The sequence below is a fragment of the Zosterops lateralis genome (assembly GCF_965231275.1).
Source record: "Zosterops lateralis genome assembly, chromosome: 34".
In the NCBI taxonomy this organism is placed as follows: Eukaryota; Metazoa; Chordata; class Aves; order Passeriformes; family Zosteropidae; genus Zosterops; species Zosterops lateralis.
The window spans coordinates 1,294,261-1,313,398 of record NC_139794.1 but is presented as its reverse complement, the minus strand read 5'-3'; the positions used below and the strand labels follow the sequence as shown (position 1 = coordinate 1,313,398).

The following is a 19,138-nucleotide window of genomic DNA, read 5'->3' as shown; positions in this document are numbered from 1 at the left end:
AAAAAGGCAAAAATGAGGGGAAAAAATAGAGAAAAAGAAGGAGAAAATTAGGGAAAAAATAGAAAAAAAAAGGGAAAAAAAGGGTGAAATGCAGGGAAAAAATAAGGGAAAAAATAGAAAAAAAAAGGGAAAAAATTAGGGAAAAAATTGCAAAAAAATAGAAAAAAAAGAGGGAAAAATTAGGGAAAAAATAGGAAAAAAAATGGGAAAAAATGGGGAAAATGAGGGGAAAAAATAAGGAAAAAATAGAAAAAAAAGGGAAAAAATGGGGAAAATGAGGGGAAAAAATAAGGAAAAAAAAGGGGAAAAAAAAGGGAAAAAATGGGACAAAATAGAAAAAAATAGAAAAAAAAAAGGGAAAAAAATTAGAGAAAAAAATAGGAAAAAAGGTAAAATAAAGGGGAAAAAATTAGAGGAAAATAGAAAAAAATAGGAAAAAAAAAAAGAAAAAATAGAAAAAAATAGGAATAAAAATAGAAAAAATAGAAAAAAAAGGGAGGAAATAAAGGAAAAATTAGAGGAAAAGTAGAAAAAAAATTTGGAAAAAAAGGGAAAAAATTAGAGAAAAAATAGAAAAAAAAAGGGAAAAATTAGGGAAAAGAAAGGGAAAAAAGGGGAAAAAAGGGGAAAAATTTTGGAAAAAGGGGAAAAAAGGGGAAAAATTATTAAAAAGTGGGAAAAAAGTTTTGAAGTGATGGGGGAAAAAATTAGGGAAAAAAAGGGGAAAATTAGGGGGAAAAAGGGAGGAAAAAATGGGAAAAAAAGGTAAAAAATAGGGGGAAAAAATGGGGAAAAAAAATAGAAAAAGAAAAGGGGAAAAATTAGAGAAAAAATAGGAAAAAAATGGGAAAAAATGGGGAAAATGAGGGGAAAAAATAAGGAAAAAATAGAAAAAAAAGGGAAAAAATTAGGGAAAAATGAGGGGAGAAATAGGAAAAAAAAGGGCAAAAATTAGGGAAAAAGCAGGAAAAAATAGGAAAAAAAAGGCAAAAATAAGGGGAAAAAAAGGAAAACAAAAAGGCCAAAAAATAGGGAAAAAATGATGAAAAAAACGGCAAAAAATTGGGAAAAAATGGCAAAAAAATGCCAAAAAAATTGGAAAAAAAGGGAAAAATCTTAAAAAAAAATCGGAAAAAAATCCTAAAATTTCCCAAAACCTCCCAAATTCACTCCAAATTTTTTTTCCATCCCCAGCTTCCTTCTCCCCCTCCCCGGAGCTGCGGGAGCGCCGTTGGGAATGTTCCACATTTGCCAAAAAATAGCAAAAAATTTGGAAAAAAAAGGCAAAAATTAGGGGGAAAAAAGAGCAAAAATCAGGGGGAAAAAAGAGAAAAAAAAAAAAAAAATTAGGGAAAAATTTGGGGAAAAAAGGCAAAAATTAGGGGAAAAAAAGGGGAAAAAAAGACAAAAAAAGGGAAAAAAATAGGGAAAAAAAAGGGCAAAAATTACGGGAAAGGAAGGGGAAAAAGACAAAAAAAGAGCCAAAAATTAGCGAAAAAATAGAAGAAAAAAGACAAAAAAATAGGAAAAAAAAAGGGTGAAAAAAGGAAAAAAATAGGGAAAAAAAGGCAAAAAATTGGAAAAAATTAGGGGGAAAAATAGGAAAAAAAAAAGGAAAAAAATGCAAAAATTACAGCAAAATGGAGAAAAAAAATGGAGAAAAAAAAGGCAAAAAATCATGAAAAAAATGGAAAAAAATGCCCAAAAAATGCCAAAAAAATCGAAAAAAAAAAGGGGAAAAAAATCAGAAAAAATTCTAAAATTTCCCAAAACCTCCCAAAATTCACTCCAAATTTTTTTTCCATCCCAGCTCCCTTCTCCCCCCTCCCCGGAGCTTCGGGAGCGCCTGGGCCGGGCCCTGCGGGACCCCATGACCGAGGAGTTGTACCCGGAGCCGCTGGGGACGTTCGATGTCCCCACGCGACCCGTCCCCGTCGTCACCGTCGACGTCCTGGGAAAGGGACGGGACGCGCTGAGGGAGGCGGATAAAGAGCTGGGTGAGGGACGGGGGACAGTGGGGACACTGGGGACACTGGGGACAGTGGGGACAGTGGGGACATTGGGGACACTGGGGACAGTGGGGACATTGGGGACATTGGGGACATTGGGGACATTGGGGACAGTGGGGACATTGGGGACATTGGGGACATTGGGGACATTGGGGACAGTGGGGACATTGGGGACATTGGGGACATTGGGGACAGTGGGGACATTGGGGACATTGGGGACATTGGGGACAGTGGGGACATTGGGGACATTGGGGACACTGGGGATAGTGGGGACATTGTGGGACATTGGGGACAATGGGGCTGTTAGGGGACAATGGGGGGATTCGGGACATTGGGGACATTTGGCGGGATTGGAGACATTGGGGGACAATGGGGACATTGGGGACATTGGGGACATTGGGGACAATGGGGACATTGTGGGACATTGGGGGCTTTGGGGACATTGGGGACAGTGGGGACATTGGGGACAATGGGGACATTGTGGGACATTGGGGGCTTTGGGGACATTGGGGACATTATGGGGATGTTGGGGACATGAGAGACATTGAGGACACTGAGCTGAGTGAGGGACACAGACATGGGGACATTGGGGACATTGGGGACAATGGGAATGTTGGGACATTGGGGACAATGGGGTCAATGGGGACATTGGGGACATTGAGGACATTGGGGACATTATGAGGATTGAGGGCATTGGGGACATTGGGGACAATGGGGGGACATTGACGTCAGTGGGGACATTGGGGACATTGAGGACACTTTGGGGTCATTGGAGACATTGGGGGACATTGGGAACTTTGGGGACATTGAGGACATTGGGGACATTATGAGGATTGAGGGCATTGGGGACATTGGGGACAATGGGGGGACATTGACATCAATGGGGACATTGGGGACATTGGGGACATTGGGGACATTGGGGACATTGGGGGAATTTTTTATGGAATTTGAGGCCGTTTTGACACATTTTCGACCCTTTTTTGAGCCTTTCTGGGGGATTTTTGGGAGGATTTTTTGGGGATTTTTGGGCGTTTTTTTGGGATTATTTTTACCTGGGATATTTTGGGAATTTTTGGGGGATTTTTGGGGGAATTTTTTGGGGGGAATTTGAGGCTGTTTTGACACATTTTTGGCCCTTTTTTGAGCCTTTTTTTGGGGGATTTTTGGAGATTTTTTGGGGATTTTTGGGGGATTTTTTTGGGAATTTTTTTTTTTTTTAATCTGGGATATATTTTGGATTTTTTGGGGGAATATTTTGGAAATTTTTTGGGATTTTTTAGGGAATTTTTTTAGGGAATTTGAGGCCATTTCGACCCTTTTTTGGCCCTTTTTTGAGCCTTTTTGGGGGATTTTTGGGAGGATTTTTTTGGGATTTTTGGGCGTTTTTTTTGGGATTATTTTTACCTGGGATATTTTGGGAATTTTTTAAGATTTTTTTGGGGAATTTTTTTAGGGAATTTGAGGCCGTTTTGACGCATTTTTGGCCCTTTTTTGAGCCTTTTTAAAGGGATTTTTTGGAGATTTTTTGGGGGATTTTTTGGGATTTTTTGGGGATTTTTGGGGGATTTTTTGGGAATTTTTTTTTTTAATCTGGGATATATTTTGGATTTTTTGGGAATTTTTTGGGAATTTTGGGGGATTTTTTGGGGAATTTTTTAGGGAATTTGAGGCCGTTTTGACTCATTTTTTGCCCTTTTTTTGGGGGGATTTTTTTGGGAATTTTTTTTTAATTCTGGGATATATTTTAGGAATTTTTTGGGAATGTTTTGGGATTTTTTTCCCTCCCCAGGCCTGGCCTTCGACCCCTGGGACCTGGATTTCTACACGAAGCTGTTCCAGAAGGCCGGGAGGAACCCGACCTCGGTGGAGCTCTTCGACCTGGCCCAGAGCAACAGGTGACGCCAAAAATCCCACTAAAATCTCAAAAAAATCCCAAGGAGATCCTACTAAAAATCCCACAAAATCCTACAAAAGTCTCATAAAATCCCACAAAAAATCCCACAAAAATCCCACTGAAATCCCATAAAAAATCCCACAAAAATCCCACAGAAATCCCATTAAAAATCCCACAAAAATCCCACAGAAATCCCACAGAAATCCCACAAAAATCCCACAGAAATCCCACAAAAATCCCACAGAAATCCCACAAAAATCCCACAGAAATCCCACAAAAATCCCCAAAAAATCCCATAAAAATCCCACAGAAATCCCACAAAAAATCGCACAAAAATCCCACAAAAATCTCACAGAAATCCCACAAAAGTCCCACTGAAATCCCATTAAAAAATCCCACAAAAATCCCACAAAAATCCCACAAAAATCCCACGAAAATCCCATTAAAAATCCACAAAAATCCCACAGAAATCCCACAAAAATCCACAGAAATCCCATAAAAAATCCCACAAAAATCCCACAAAAATCCCACAGAAATCCCATAAAAAATCCCACAAAAATCCCACAGAAATCCCACAGAAATCCCATAAAAAATCCCACAAAAATCCCACAAAAATCCCATAAAAAATCCCACAAAAATCCCACAGAAATCCCACAAAAATCCCACAAAAATCCCACAAAAAATCCCACAGAAATCCCAAAAAAATCCCACAGAAATCCCACAAAAATCCCACAAAAATCCCACAGAAATCCCATAAAAAATCCCACAGAAATCCCACAGAAATCCCACAAAAAATCCCACAAAAAATCCCACAGAAATCCCACAAAAATCCCACAGAAATCCCACAAAAATCTCACAGAAATCCCACAAAAATCCCACAAAAATCCCACAAAAATCCCACAGAAATCCCATAAAAAATCCCACAGAAATCCCACAGAAATCCCACAGAAATCTCACAAAAAATCCCACAAAAATCCCACAGAAATCCCACAGAAATCCCACAAAAATCTCACAAAAATCCCACAGAAATCCCACAGAAATCCCACAAAAATCTCACAAAAATCCCACAGAAATCCCACAGAAATCCCATAAAAAATCCCACAAAAATCCCATAAAAAATCCCACAAAAATCCCACAGAAATCTCACAAAAATCTCGCAAAAATCCCACAAAAATCCCACAAAAATCCCACAAAAATCCCACAAAAATCCCACAAAAATCCCACAGAAATCCCACAGAAATCCCATCACAACGATGACGATAAGAATTAACGATGATGATTATGGTGATGACGATGATGACAATGATGACGATGATGGCAACGATGATCATTACGATGGTGACGATGACAATGGTGACGATGACAATGGAGACGGTGACAATGACAAGGACAATGATGATGACAATGATGATAACGATGACAATGATGATAACGGCTAATGATGATGGTGACGACAATGATGACGATGACGACAACGATGACGATGGTGACAATGACAGTGATGACCATGATGATGACGGTGACAATGATGACGATGATGACGATGACAATGGCGACCATGATGATGATGGTGTTGATGGTGACATGATGATGATGACGATGCCAATGCCGATGCCGACGACAACGATGACGATGGTGACAATGACAGTGATGACCATGATGATGATGATGATGATGTCGATAGTGACAATGACAATGACGATGATGATGATGACAATAACAATGACGATGATGATAATGATTAATGATGATGATGGTGATGATGATGATGACGATGACAATTACAATAACGATTAATGATGATGATGATGGTGATGATGACAATGATGGTGACAATGACGATGACGACGACGATGATGATGACAATGATGACAATGATGACGAGGGCAACAGTGACAATGATGACAATGACAATGACAATGACGATGGTGACGATGATTACGATGATGACGATGACGATGATGGAGATGACGATGACAATGATGATAACAATGGTGATGATGACGACGATGACGACGATGACAATGATGATAACAATTAATGATGATTATGATGATGACAGTGATGACTATGACAATGACGATGGTGATGACGATGACAATGACAATGGTGACAATGACGATGACAATGGCAATGACAATGACGATGACAATGACGATGCCGATGCCAATGATGCCAATGATGCCAATGACAATGAAGACGATGATGATGACAATGACGATGGTAATTATGCCAATGACAATGACGACAATGACGATGATGACAATGGTGACAATGGTGACAATGACCATGACGATAATGGTTAATGATGATGATCATGATGATGGTGACAATGACAATGATGACGATGATGATGACAACGGCGATGATGACAACGACAATGACAATGATGACAATGACAATGGTGACAATGGCGACGACAATGACGATGGTGACAATGATGACGATGACGATGATGACAATGGTCACAATGACAATGATGACGACAATGACAATGACAATGACAACGATGACGATGATGATGACGATGATGATGACAATGATGACGATAACAATGATCGTGATGATGGTGACAATGACAATGGTGACAATGACAATGGTGACAATGATGACGGCGATGACGATGACGATGACAACGATGCCGACGCCAGTAACGATGTCGATGATGTCACGCAGCGAGCACAGCCGCCATTGGTTCTTCAAGGGCCTCCTGCGCGTGGACGGGCGTGTCCAGCAGGGGTCGCTCTTCCAGAAACTGATGGGGACACAAAACTCCTCCCACCCCAACAACGTCATCAAATTCTGTGACAACAGCAGGTGACACACCTGGGACACCTGGGGACACACCTGGGACACACCTGGGGACACCTGGGGACACACCTGGGGACACACCTGGGGACAGCTGGGGACACCTGGGGACACTTTGGGGACACACCTGGGGACACAACCTGGGGACACACCTGGAGACACCTGGGGAGACACCTGAGATACCTGGGGACACACTTGGGGACACACCTGGGGACACTTTGGGGACACACCTGGGGACACACCTGGGGACACTTTGGGGACACACCTGGGGACACACCTGGGGACACCTGGGGACACATCTGGGGACACACCTGGGGACACACCTGGGACACACCTGGGGACACACCTGGGGACACACCTGGGACACACCTGGGACACACCTGGGGACACACCTGGGGACACCTGGGGACACACCTGGGGACACACCTGGGGACACCTGGGGACACACCTGGGACACACCTGGGGACACACCTGGGGACACACCTGGGGACACCTGGGGACACTGTGGGGACACCTGGGACACACCTGGGGACACACCTGGGAAACACCTGGGGACACACCTGGGGACACCTGGGGACACACCTGGGACACACCTGGGGACACCTGGGACACACCTGGGGACACACCTGGGGACACCTGGGGACACACCTGGGGACACCTGGGGACACACCTGGGGACACACCTGGGGACCCCTGGGACACACCTGGGGACACCTGGGACACACCTGGGACACACCTGGGACACACCTGGGGACACCTGGGGACACCTGGGGACACTTTGGGGACATTTGGGGGGTTTTGAGGCTCCTTGAGGGGGATTTTGGGGATTTTTTGGGATTTTTTTTGGAGGTTTTTGGGTGAATTTTGAGATTTTTTGGCCATTTTTATGTCCCGGTTTGGGATTTTTGAGGCAATTTGGGCCATTTTTGGGGTGAATTTTGTGGATTTTGGGGTTTTTTGAGGGTCCCAAATCTGAATTTTGGGTCAAAAATCCCGATTTTCGCATCCCCAGCGCCATCAGGGGGCTCCCGGTGTCGGATCTTGGGCTGAATTTGGGGATTTTTGGGCCATTTTTGGGTCCCGGGTTGTGATTTTTTGGGTGAATTTTGAATTTTTTGGGATTTTTTGGTTGAATTTTGCATTTTTTTGGGGTTTTTGGGTGTCCTGGGTTGGATTTGGGGATTTTTTCAGCGAATTTTGGCTTTTTTTGGGTGAATTTTAGCATTTTTTGGGTGAATTTGGATGATTTTTTGGGTGGATTTGGGCGAATTTTGTGATTTTTTGGGGCGAATTTTGGAATTTTGTTTTTGGCTTTTTTTCTCGGGTGTCCCAGGGCGGAATTTTGGGATTTTTTGGGTATTTTTTATGTCCTGGGGTGGATTTTGGGATAAAATTGGATTTTTTGGGGCCATTTTTATGTCCCGGGTTGGGATTTTTCGGTTGAATTTTGGATTTTTTGGGGTTTTTGGGTTTCCTGGGTTGGATTTTGGGGTTTTCGAGGGTCCCAAATCTGAATTTTGGGTCAAAAATCCCGATTTTCGCATCCCCAGCGCCATCAGGGGCCTCCCGGTGTCGGCGCTGTGGCCGCAGGACCCGACGGGGCCGAGTCCCCTGGAGAGGAGAACCAGCGTCCGGCACGTCATTTTTACCGCCGAGACACACAACTTCCCCACCGGTCAGTGCGGTCACTCGGGGTCATTTAGGGGTCACTCAGGGGTCAGTCAAGGTCAAGGGTCAGTCAGGAAAAAATTGGGGAAAAAAAGGCGAAAATTTGGGGTAAAAAGGGGAAAATTTGGGGAAAAAAGGTGAATTTTTGAGGTTAAAATGGGGAGAAATTTGGGGAAAAAAAATGAGAATTTTGGGGGAAAAAATGAGGATTTTTTGGGTTAAAATGGGGAAAAATTTAGGTAAAAAATTGGAAATTTTGGGCAAAAAAAGGTGAATTTTTGGGTTAAAATGGGGAAAAATTTGGGTCGAAAATGGGAATTTTTGGGATAAAATGGGAAAATTTTGGGGTAAAATGGGGAAAATTGGAGAAAAAAAGGGAATTTTTGGGGTTAAAAAATAGGAAATTTTGGGGCAAAAAAAGTGAAAATTTGGGGAAAAAATGGGAATTTTTGAGGTTAAAATGGGAAAAAAATTGGGTCAAAAATGGGAAATTTTTGGGGAAATTTGGGGGAAAAAAGGGAAATTTGGGTTAGAAAATAGGAAATTTTGGGGTTAAAGATGGGGAAATTTGGGGGAAAAAAGTGAAAATTTGGGGTCACTCAGGGGTCACTCAGGAAAAAATTTGGGAAAAATTGGGGAAAAAAACAGTGAAAAAATGGGAATTTTTGGGTTAAAAATGAGAATTTTATGGTTTAAAAAAATGCAAATTTTTGGGTTAAAATGGGGAAAATTTGGGGTAAAAAAGGGGAAATTTGGGGGTAAAAGATGGGAAATTTTGGGGTTAAAATGGGAATTTTTGGGTTAAAATGGGGAAAATTTGGGGGAAAAATGAGAATTTTTGGGTTTAAAATGGAGAAATTTGGGGAAAAAAAGGTGAAAATTTTGGGTCAAAAATGGGAAATTTTGGGGAAAAAATGGGAAAATTTTGAGTAAAAAAAGGGAATTTTTTGGGGAAAAAATGAGAATTTTTTGGGGAAAAAAAATGGGGAAAATTTGAGATTAAAATGGGGAAAATTCAGGTAAAAAAATGGATATTTTTTGGGAAAAAAAATTGAGAATTTTTTGGGAAAAAACCTGGGAAATTTGGAGTAAAAAAGGAGAATTTTTGGTTTTAAAATGGGAAAATTTGGGAAAAAAGTGAAAATTTTGGGTCAAAAATGGGAAATTTTGGGGGAAATTTGGGGTTAAATAATGGGAAGTTTTGTGGGTAAAAAAATGAGAAGTTTTGGGTTAAAATGGGGAATTTTGGGGTTAAAAAATGAGAATTTTTGGGTTAAAATTGGGAAAAATTTGGGGTTAAAACCAGGGAAATTTGGGGGAAAAAAGTGAAAATTTGGGGTCACTCAGGGGTCACTCAGGGGTCACTCAGGGGTCACTCAGGGGTCATTTAGGGGTCACTCAGGGTCAAGGGTCAGTCAGGAAAAAATTGGGGAAAAAAAAGGCGAAAATTTGGGGAAAAAACAGTGAAAATTTGGGGAAAAAAGGTGAATTTTTGAGGTTAAAATGTGGATTTTTTTGGTTAAAAAAGAGACTTTTTGGGGAAAAAAAAGAGATTTATGGGGGAAAAAAATAGGGAAATTTGATGTTAAAATGGGGAAAAATTTGGGTGAAAAATGAGAATTTTTTGGGTAAAAATGGGGAGAGATTTTGGGTCAAAAATGGGAAATTTGGGGGAAAATTTGGGGGAAAAAAGGGGAAATTTGGTGGAAAAAGAAGTGAAAATTTGGGGGAAAAATGAGGAAATTTGGGGTTACGAAAGCGAAATTTGGGGTAAAAAAGTGTGAAATTTTTGGGGTGAAAAAAATGGGAAATTTGAGGTCAAAAATGAGAAAATTTTCGGTAAAATAATGGGAACTTTTTGGGTAAAAAATGCGAATTTTTGGGTTAAAAAAATGCAAATTTTTGGGGATAAAAATGGGAAAAATTTGGATTAAAAAATGGGAATTTTTGGGTTAAAAAATGCGAATTTTTGGGTTAAAAAATGGGAAATTTTTGGGGTCAAAAAATGAGAATTTCTTAGGTTAAAAATGTGAATTTTTTTGGTTTAAAAATGTGAATTTTTTGGATTAAAATGGGAAAAATTTTGGGGATAAAAATGGGGAAAATTTGGATTAAAAAATGTGAATTTTTTGGTGTTAAAATGGGAATTTTTGGGTTAAAAATGGGAAGAAATTTGGGTTAAAAATGAGAATTTTTGGGTTAAAAAATGCGAATTTTTGGCGTAAAAATGGGAAAAAAATTGGGTTAAAAATGGGAATTTTTGGGGAAAAAATGAGAATTTTATGGTTAAAAAAATGGGAATTTTTTGGGTCAAAAATGAGAAAATTTAGGGTAAAAAAATGGGAATTTTTGAGTTAAAAAAATAAGAATTTTGGGTTAAAAAAATGGGAATTTTTGGGTAAAAAAATGCAAATTTTTGAGTTAAAAAATGAGAATTTTTTGGGTCAAAATTGCTAATTTTGGGGTTAAAAAAATGGGAATTTTTTGGGATAAAGTGGGATTTTTTTGGGTTAAAAAATGGGAATTTTTGGGTAAAAATGGGGAAAAATTTGGGTCAAAAATGGGAAATTTGGGGGAAAATTTTTGGGGAAAAAAATAGAATTTTGGAGGAAAAAAAAGTGGAAAATTTGGGTAAAAAATGGGAATTTTTGGGTTTAAAATGGAAAAAATTGAGGGTAAAAAATGGGAATTTTTGGGGTAAAAAATAGGAAATTTGGGAGAAATTTTGGGGGCAAAAATGGGAAATTTGGGGTAAAAAATGGGAAATTTGGGAGTAATTTTGGGGGGAAAAAATGGGAATTTTTGAGGGTAAAAAATGGGAAAATTTTTGGTCAAAAATGGGAAATTTCAGGGTTAAAAATGGGGAAATTTGGAGGAAAAATGAGAATTTTTGGGATAAAATGGGGCAATTTGAGGTAAAAATGGGGAAATTTCGTGGGTAAAAAAAGACAATTTTAGGGGAAAATTTGGGGGAAAAAAAGGGAAAATTCGGGGTTAAAATTGGAAAATTTGGGGTCAAAAATGAGGAAAATTGGGGTAAAAAATGGGATTTTTTTGCATTAAAATGGGGAAAATTTGGGGTCAAAAATGGGAAATTTTTGGGGAAAAAAGGTGAAAATTTGGGGGAAAAATGGGGAAAATTTTGGGAAAAAATTGGAATTTTTTGAGTTAAAAATTGGGAAAATTTGGGGTTAAAGAATTCGAAGTTTTGGGTTAAAATGGGGAAAATTTCGGGTCAAAAAATGAGAATTTTATGGTTAAAAAAATGTGAATTTTTTTGGTTAAAAAATGCGAATTTTTGGGTTAAAAATGTGAATTTTTGAGTTAAAAAATGTGAATTTTTTAGGTTAAAAAAATGGGAATTTCTTGGGATAAAGTGGGATTTTTTGAGGTTAAAAATGAGAATTTTTTGGGGTTAAAAAATGCGAATTTTTGGATTAAAATGGGAGAAATTTTGGGGATAAAAATGGGGAAAATTTGGATTAAAAAATGGGAATTTTTGGGTTAAAAAATGTGAATTTTTGGCGTAAAAATGGGAAGAAATTTGGGTTAAAAATGAGAATTTTTGGGTTAAAAAAATGCGAATTTTTGGGGATAAAAATGGGAAAAATTTGGATTAAAAAATGGGAATTTTTGGATTAAAAAATGGGAATTTTTGGGTTAAAAAATGCGAATTTTTGGGTTAAAAAATGTGAATTTTGGGTCAAAAAATGAGAATATTTAGGTTTAAAAAATGGGGATTTTTTGGGATAAAAATGCGAAAATTTAGGGTAAAAAAATGGGAATTTTTGGGGGTAAAAAATGGGAAAATTTTTGGTCAAAAATGGGAAATTTCAGGGTTAAAAATGGGGAAATTTGGAGGAAAAATGAGAATTTTTGGGATAAAATGGGGCAATTTGAGGTAAAAATGGGGAAATTTTGTGGGTAAAAAAAGACGATTTTAGGGGAAAATTTGGGGGAAAAAAAGGGAAAATTCGGGGTAAAAAATGGGGAAATTTGGGGTAAAAAATGAGGAAAATTGGGGTAAAAAAATGGGATTTTTTTGCATTAAAATGGGGAAAATTTTGGGGTCAAAAATGGGAAATTTTTGGGGAAAAAAAGGTGAAAATTTGGGGGAAAAATGGGAAAATTTTGGGAAAAAAATTGGAATTTTTTGAGTTAAAAATTGGGAAAATTTGGGGTTAAAAAATTCGAAGTTTTGGGTTAAAATGGGGAAAATTTCGGGTCAAAAAATGAGAATTTTATGGTTAAAAAAATGTGATTTTTTTTGGTTAAAAAATGCGAATTTTTGAGTTAAAAATGTGAATTTTTTAGGTTAAAAAAATGTGAATTTTTTAGGTTAAAAAAATGGGAATTTCTTGGGATAAAGTGGGATTTTTTGGGGTTAAAAATGAGAATTTTTGGGGTTAAAAAATGCGAATTTTTGGATTAAAATGGGAGAAATTTTGGGGATAAAAATGGGGAAAATTTGGATTAAAAAATGTGAATTTTTTGGTGTTAAAATGGGAATTTTTGGGTTAAAAATGGGAATTTTTGGGTTAAAAAATGCGAAATTTTTGGCGTAAAAATGGGAAAAAAATTGGGTTAAAAAATGGGAATTTTTGGGGAAAAAATGAGAATTTTATGGTTAAAAAAATGGGAATTTTTTGGGTCAAAAATGAGAAAATTTAGGGTAAAAAAATGGGAATTTTTGAGTTAAAAAAATAAGAATTTTGGGTTAAAAAAATGGGAATTTTTGGGTAAAAAAATGCGAATTTTTGAGTTAAAAATGAGGAAATTTGGGGTAAAAAAGGGGAAATTTTGGGTCAAAAGTGGGAAAATTTGTGGGGAAAAACTGTGAAAAATTGGGGTAAAAAATGAGAAAAATTTTGGGTCAAAGACAGGAAACTTGGGGTTAAAAAATGGGAATTTTTGGGTAAAAATGGGGAAAAATTTGGGTCAAAAATGGGAAATTTGGGGGAAAATTTTTGGGGAAAAAATAGAATTTTGGAGGAAAAAAAAGTGGAAAATTTGGGTAAAAAATGGGAATTTTTGGGTTTTAAAATGGAAAAAATTGAGGGTAAAAAATGGGAATTTTTGGGGTAAAAAATAGGAAATTTGGGAGAAATTTTGGGGGCAAAAATGGGGAAATTTGGGGTAAAAAATGGGAAATTTGGGAGTAATTTTGGGGGAAAAAAATGGGAATTTTTGGGTCAAAAAATGAGAATATTTAGGTTAAAAAAATGGGAATTTTTTGGGATAAAAATGCGAAAATTTAGGGTAAAAAAAAGTGAATTTTTTGGCTTAAAATGGGCATTTCCTGATGTGTTTTAACCCTTTCCCAGCCGTGGAAGGTTTGGAGGTAAAAATGGGGAAATTTGGGGGAAAAAAGGGGAAAATTTGAGGAAAAAAATGGGAATTTTTGGGGTAAAAAATGGGAAAATTTTTGGTCAAAAATGGGAAATTTCAGGGTTAAAAATGGGGAAATTTGGAGGAAAAATGAGGATTTTTGGGATAAAATGGGGAAATTTGAGGTAAAAATGGGGAAATTTTGTGGGTAAAAAAAGACAATTTTAGGGGAAAATTTGGGGGAAAAAAGGGAAAATTCGGGGTAAAAAATGGGGAAATTTGGGGTAAAAAATGAGGAAAATTGGGGTAAAAAAATGGGATTTTTTTGCATTAAAATGGGGAAAATTTTGGGTCAAAAATGGGAAATTTTTGGGGAAAAAAAGGTGAAAATTTGGGGGAAAATGGGGAAAATTTGGGGTAAAAAATTGGAATTTTTTGAGTTAAAAATTGGGAAAATTTGGGGTTAAAAAATTCGAAATTTTGGGTTAAAATGGGGAAAATTTCGGGTCAAAAAATGAGAATTTTATGGTTAAAAAAATGTGATATTTTTTTGGTTAAAAAATGCGAATTTTTGGGTTAAAAAAATGCGAATTTTTGAGTTAAAAAATGTGAATTTTTTAGGTTAAAAAAATGGGAATTTCTTGGGATAAAGTGGGATTTTTTGGGGTTAAAAATGAGAATTTTTTGGGGTTAAAAAATGCGAATTTTTGGATTAAAATGGGAGAAATTTTGGGGATAAAAATGGGGAAAATTTGGATTAAAAAATGTGAATTTTTTGGTGTTAAAATGGGAATTTTTGGGTTAAAAATGGGAAGAAATTTGGGTTAAAAATGAGAATTTTTGGGTTAAAAAAATGCGAATTTTTGGGGATAAAAATGGGAAAAATTTGGATTAAAAAATGGGAATTTTTGGATTAAAAAATGGGAATTTTTGGGTAAAAAATGCGAATTTTTGGGTTAAAAAAATGCGAATTTTTGGGTTAAAAAAATGCGAATTTTTGGGGATAAAAATGGGAAAAATTTGGATTAAAAAATGGGAATTTTTGGGTAAAAAATGCGAATTTTTTAGGTTAAAAAATGGGAAATTTTTGGGGTCAAAAAATGAGAATTTCTTAGGTTAAAAATGTGAATTTTTTTGGTTTAAAAATGTGAATTTTTTGGATTAAAATGGGAAAAATTTTGGGGATAAAAATGGGAAAAATTTGGATTAAAAAATGGGAATTTTTGGGTTAAAAAATGTGAATTTTTGGCGTAAAAATGGGAAGAAATTTGGGTTAAAAATGCGAATTTTTGGGTTAAAAAAATGCGAATTTTTGGCGTAAAAATGGGAAAAAAATTGGGTCAAAAATGAGAAATTTTGGGTCAAAATGGGGAAAATTTGAGGTTAAAAAATGGGAATTTTTGGGTTAAAAATGCAAAGTTTTGGGTTAAAAAATAAAAACTTTGTGGGTAAAAAAATGGGAATTTTTGGGTTAAAAAATGAGAATTTTTGGTGTTAAAATGTTAAAAAAATTGGGTCAAAAAATGGGAATTTTTTGGGTCAAAAATGAGAAAATTTAGGGTAAAAAAATGGGAATTTTTGAGTTAAAAAAATAAGAATTTTGGGTTAAAAAAATGGGAATTTTTGGGTAAAAAAATGCGAATTTTTGAGTTAAAAAATGAGAATTTTTTGGGTCAAAATTGCTAATTTTGGGGTTAAAAAAATGGGAATTTTTTGGGATAAAGTGAGATTTTTCGGGGTTAAAAAATGGGAATTTTTGGGTAAAAATGGGGAAAAATTTGGGTCAAAAATGGGAAATTTGGGGGAAAATTTTTGGGGAAAAAAATAGAATTTTGGAGGAAAAAAAAGTGGAAAATTTGGGTAAAAAATGGGAATTTTTGGGGTTGAAAAATGGGAAATTTGAGGTCAAAAATTGAGAATTTTTTGGTAAAAAAATGGGAATTTTTGGGTCAAAAATGGAATTTTTTGGGTTAAAATGGGAAAAAAATTGGGTAAAAAAAAGATAATTTTTTGGGAAAGAAAAGGTGAAAATTTGGGTTAAAAAATGGGAATTTTTGGGTTAAAAATGGGAATTTTTGAGTTAAAAAATGCGAATTTTTTAGGTTAAAAAATGGGAATTTTTTGGGGTTAAAAAATGTGAATTTTTTGTATTAAACTGTGTGTTTTAACCCTTTCCCAGCCGTGGCCCCGTTCAGCGGGGCCACCACGGGCTCGGGGGGGCGGATCAGGGACGTTCAGTGCACGGGACGGGGCGCCCACGTCATCGCCGGGACGGCCGGGTACTGCTTTGGGAATCTCTTAATTCCAGGTGAGGAGAGGGTTCAATCAAAAAAATTCCTAAAAATTTGGGTTTGGGAGGGTTGAAAACCCCAAAATCCCACCCGAAAACCCCCCAAAATCCCCCCAAAAATCCTTAAAAAATCCAAAAAAAAATCCCAAAAATATCCAAAAAAATCCCAAAAAAATCCCCCCCAAAATCCCCAAAAAAGTCCCAGAAATATTCCAAAAAAAATACCAAAAATATAAAAAAAAATTTCTCAAAAAAATCCCCCAAAAATATCCACAAAAAATCCCCAAAAATCCCCCAAAATATCCCAAAAATATAAAAAAAAATCCCCAAAAAATTCCCCCCAAAAATCCTAAAAAAACGCCCAAAAATCCTAAAAAAACCCCAAAAATCCCCTAAAAAAATCCCCCCAAAAGAGCCAAAAAAATCTCCAAAAAAAATTCCCAAAAAATCCCCAAAATCCCCCCAAAAATCCCCAAAAAAATCTGCAAAAATCCTTCCAAAAATATCCCCAAAAAAACCCCCCAAAAAATCCCAAAAATATCCCAAAAAACCCCCCAAAATATTCCAATAAAATCCCAGAAAAATCAAAAAAAATCCACCCAGAAATATCCCAAAAATCCCCTAAAAAATCCCCAAAAAAATCCCAAAAAAGTCCCCAAAAATCCCCTCAAAAAATCCCCAAAAAATCCCAAAAATTCTGGATTGGGACCCCCAAAAAAAGCCCCAAAATCCCACCCAGAAACCCCAAAAACCCCTTAATTCCATAAAATCCTGGTCCTGCTTTGGGAATCTCTTAATTCCAGGTGAGGAGTGGAATAAATAAACCAAAATCATCCCAAAAAAAATCCTATAGAAAGTCCCAAAAATCCCAGAAAATCCCCCAAAAAAATCCCCCCCAAAAATCCCCCAAAAATATAAAAAAATTCCAAAAAATAGCCCCAAAATATATTAAAAAAAGCCACCCAAAAATAACCCCAAAAATCCCCCAAAAATATCCCAAAAATATAAAAAAAATCCAAAAAATATCCCCCCAAAATAGCCCAAAACATCCCCCAAAAAATCCCCAAAAATATCCCAAAAAAATCTCAAAAAAATCCCCAAAAAATCCCAAAAATATCAGAAAAAAAATCCCCCAAAAATCCCAAAAAAATCCCCCAAAAAAATCCCCAAAAAAGTCCCAGAAATATTCCAAAAAAATACCAAAAATATAAAAAAAAAATTCCTCCAAAAAAATCCCCCAAAAATATCCACAAAAAATCCCCAAAAATCCCCAAAAAATCCCAAAAATATAAAAAAAAATCCCCCAAAAAATTCCCCCCAAAAATCCTAAAAAAACCCCAAAAATCCCCTAAAAAAATCCCCCCAAAAGATCCAAAAAAATCTCCAAAAAAAATTCCCAAAAAATCCCCAAAATCCCCCCAAAAATCCCCAAAAAAATCTGCAAAAAATCCTTCCAAAAATATCCCCAAAAAATCCCCCCAAAAAATCCCAAAAATATCCCCAAAAAAATTCCCAAAAAACCTCCCCAAAATCTCCCGAACGTACAAAAAAATTATCAAAAATATCTCCAAAAAATCCTCCTAAAAAGTAAAAAAAAAATTCCCACCAAAAATATAAAAGAAATCCAAAAAAAATCCCCCAAAAAATCCCCAAAATATCGCAAAAAATCCCCAAAAAAATCCCCCAAAAATCCCAAAAATATCTCAAAAAAATCCCCAAAAAAATCCCCCAAAAATCCCAAAAATATCCGAAAAAAAATCCCCCAAAAAATCCCCCCAAAAAATTCCCAAAAAATCCCCCCTAAAATCCCCAAAAAAGTCCCAAAAATATTCCAAAAAAATCCCCCAAAAATCCCAAAAAATCCCACAAAAAATCCCAAAAAAAATCCAGAAAAATTCCCAAAAATATCCACAAAAAATCCCCCCAAAATATAAAAAGAAGTCCCAAAAATATCCCCAAAAACTCTCAAAAAAATTCCAAAAAAAAAATCCCAAATAATACCTCAAAAATCCCAGAAAAATTCTCCGAAAAATATCCCAAAAAATTCCCCCCAAAATATCCAAAAAAATAAAAAAAAAATCCCAAAAAATCCCCCCCAAAAATCCCAAAAATATCCGAAAAAAATTCCAAAAAAATTCCCCCAAAAATCCCAAAAATATCTCAAAAAAATCCCCAAAAAATCCCCCAAAAATCCCAAAAATATCCGAAAAAATCCCCCCAAAAATCCCCCAAAATCCCAAAAATATCAAAAAAAAAAAATCCCCCAAAAATCCCAAAAAAATCCCCCCCAAAATCCCCAAAAAAGTCCCAGAAATATTCCAAAAAAATACCAAAAATATAAAAAAAAAATTCCTCCAAAAAAAATCCCCCAAAAATATCCACAAAAAATCCCCAAAAATCCCCCAAAATATCCCAAAAATATAAAAAAAAATCCCCAAAAAGTTCCCCCCAAAAATCCTAAAAAAACCCCCAAAAATCCTAAAAAAACCCCAAAAATCCCCTAAAAAAATCCCCCCAAAAGATCCAAAAAAATCTCCAAAAAAAATTCCCCAAAAATCCCCAAAATTCCCCCAAAAATCCCCAAAAAATCTGCAAAAATCCTTCCAAAAATATCCCCAAAAAAACCCCCCAAAAAATCCCAAAAATATCCCAAAAAACCCCCAAAAATATTCCAATAAAATCCCAAAAAAATCCCAGAAAAATCAAAAAAAATCCACCCAGAAATATCCCAAAAATCCCCTAAAAAATCCCAAAAAATAACCCCAAAAAAATCCCAAAAAATCCCCTTCAAAAAATCCCCAAAAATATCCCAAAAATATCCACAAAAAATGCCAAAAAAATCCCCCCAAAATATAAAAAGAAGTCCCAAAAATATCCCCAAAAACTCTCAAAAAAATTCCAAAAAAAAATTCCCAAATAATACCTCAAAAATCCCAGAAAAATTCTCCGAAAAATATCCCAAAAAATTCCCCCCAAAATATCCAAAAAAATCAAAAAAATATCCCAAAAAATCCCCCCCAAAAATCCCAAAAATATCCGAAAAAAATTCCAAAAAAATTCCCCCAAAAATCCCAAAAATATCCGAAAAAAATTCCAAAAAAATTCCCCCAAAAATCCCAAAAATATCTCAAAAAAATCCCCC

The 19,138-nt window shown here is 36.2% G+C and overlaps 1 protein-coding gene across 1 annotated transcript in view; it reads left to right on the top strand.

Moving 5' to 3' along the window:
• The first annotated feature begins 6 nt into the window (after positions 1 to 6).
• The window catches only part of LOC310921477 (phosphoribosylformylglycinamidine synthase-like), a 30,335-nt gene continuing 11,203 nt past the window's right edge, over positions 7 to 19,138 (top strand). The window contains exons 1-5 of the mRNA XM_083881608.1: positions 7 to 1,997; positions 3,799 to 3,904; positions 6,580 to 6,720; positions 8,261 to 8,385; positions 15,886 to 16,014. Coding sequence (XP_083737734.1) covers positions 1,622 to 1,997; positions 3,799 to 3,904; positions 6,580 to 6,720; positions 8,261 to 8,385; positions 15,886 to 16,014 — 877 coding nt within the window. The 5' untranslated portion in view covers positions 7 to 1,621. The remainder of the gene's footprint in view (positions 1,998 to 3,798; positions 3,905 to 6,579; positions 6,721 to 8,260; positions 8,386 to 15,885; positions 16,015 to 19,138) is intronic.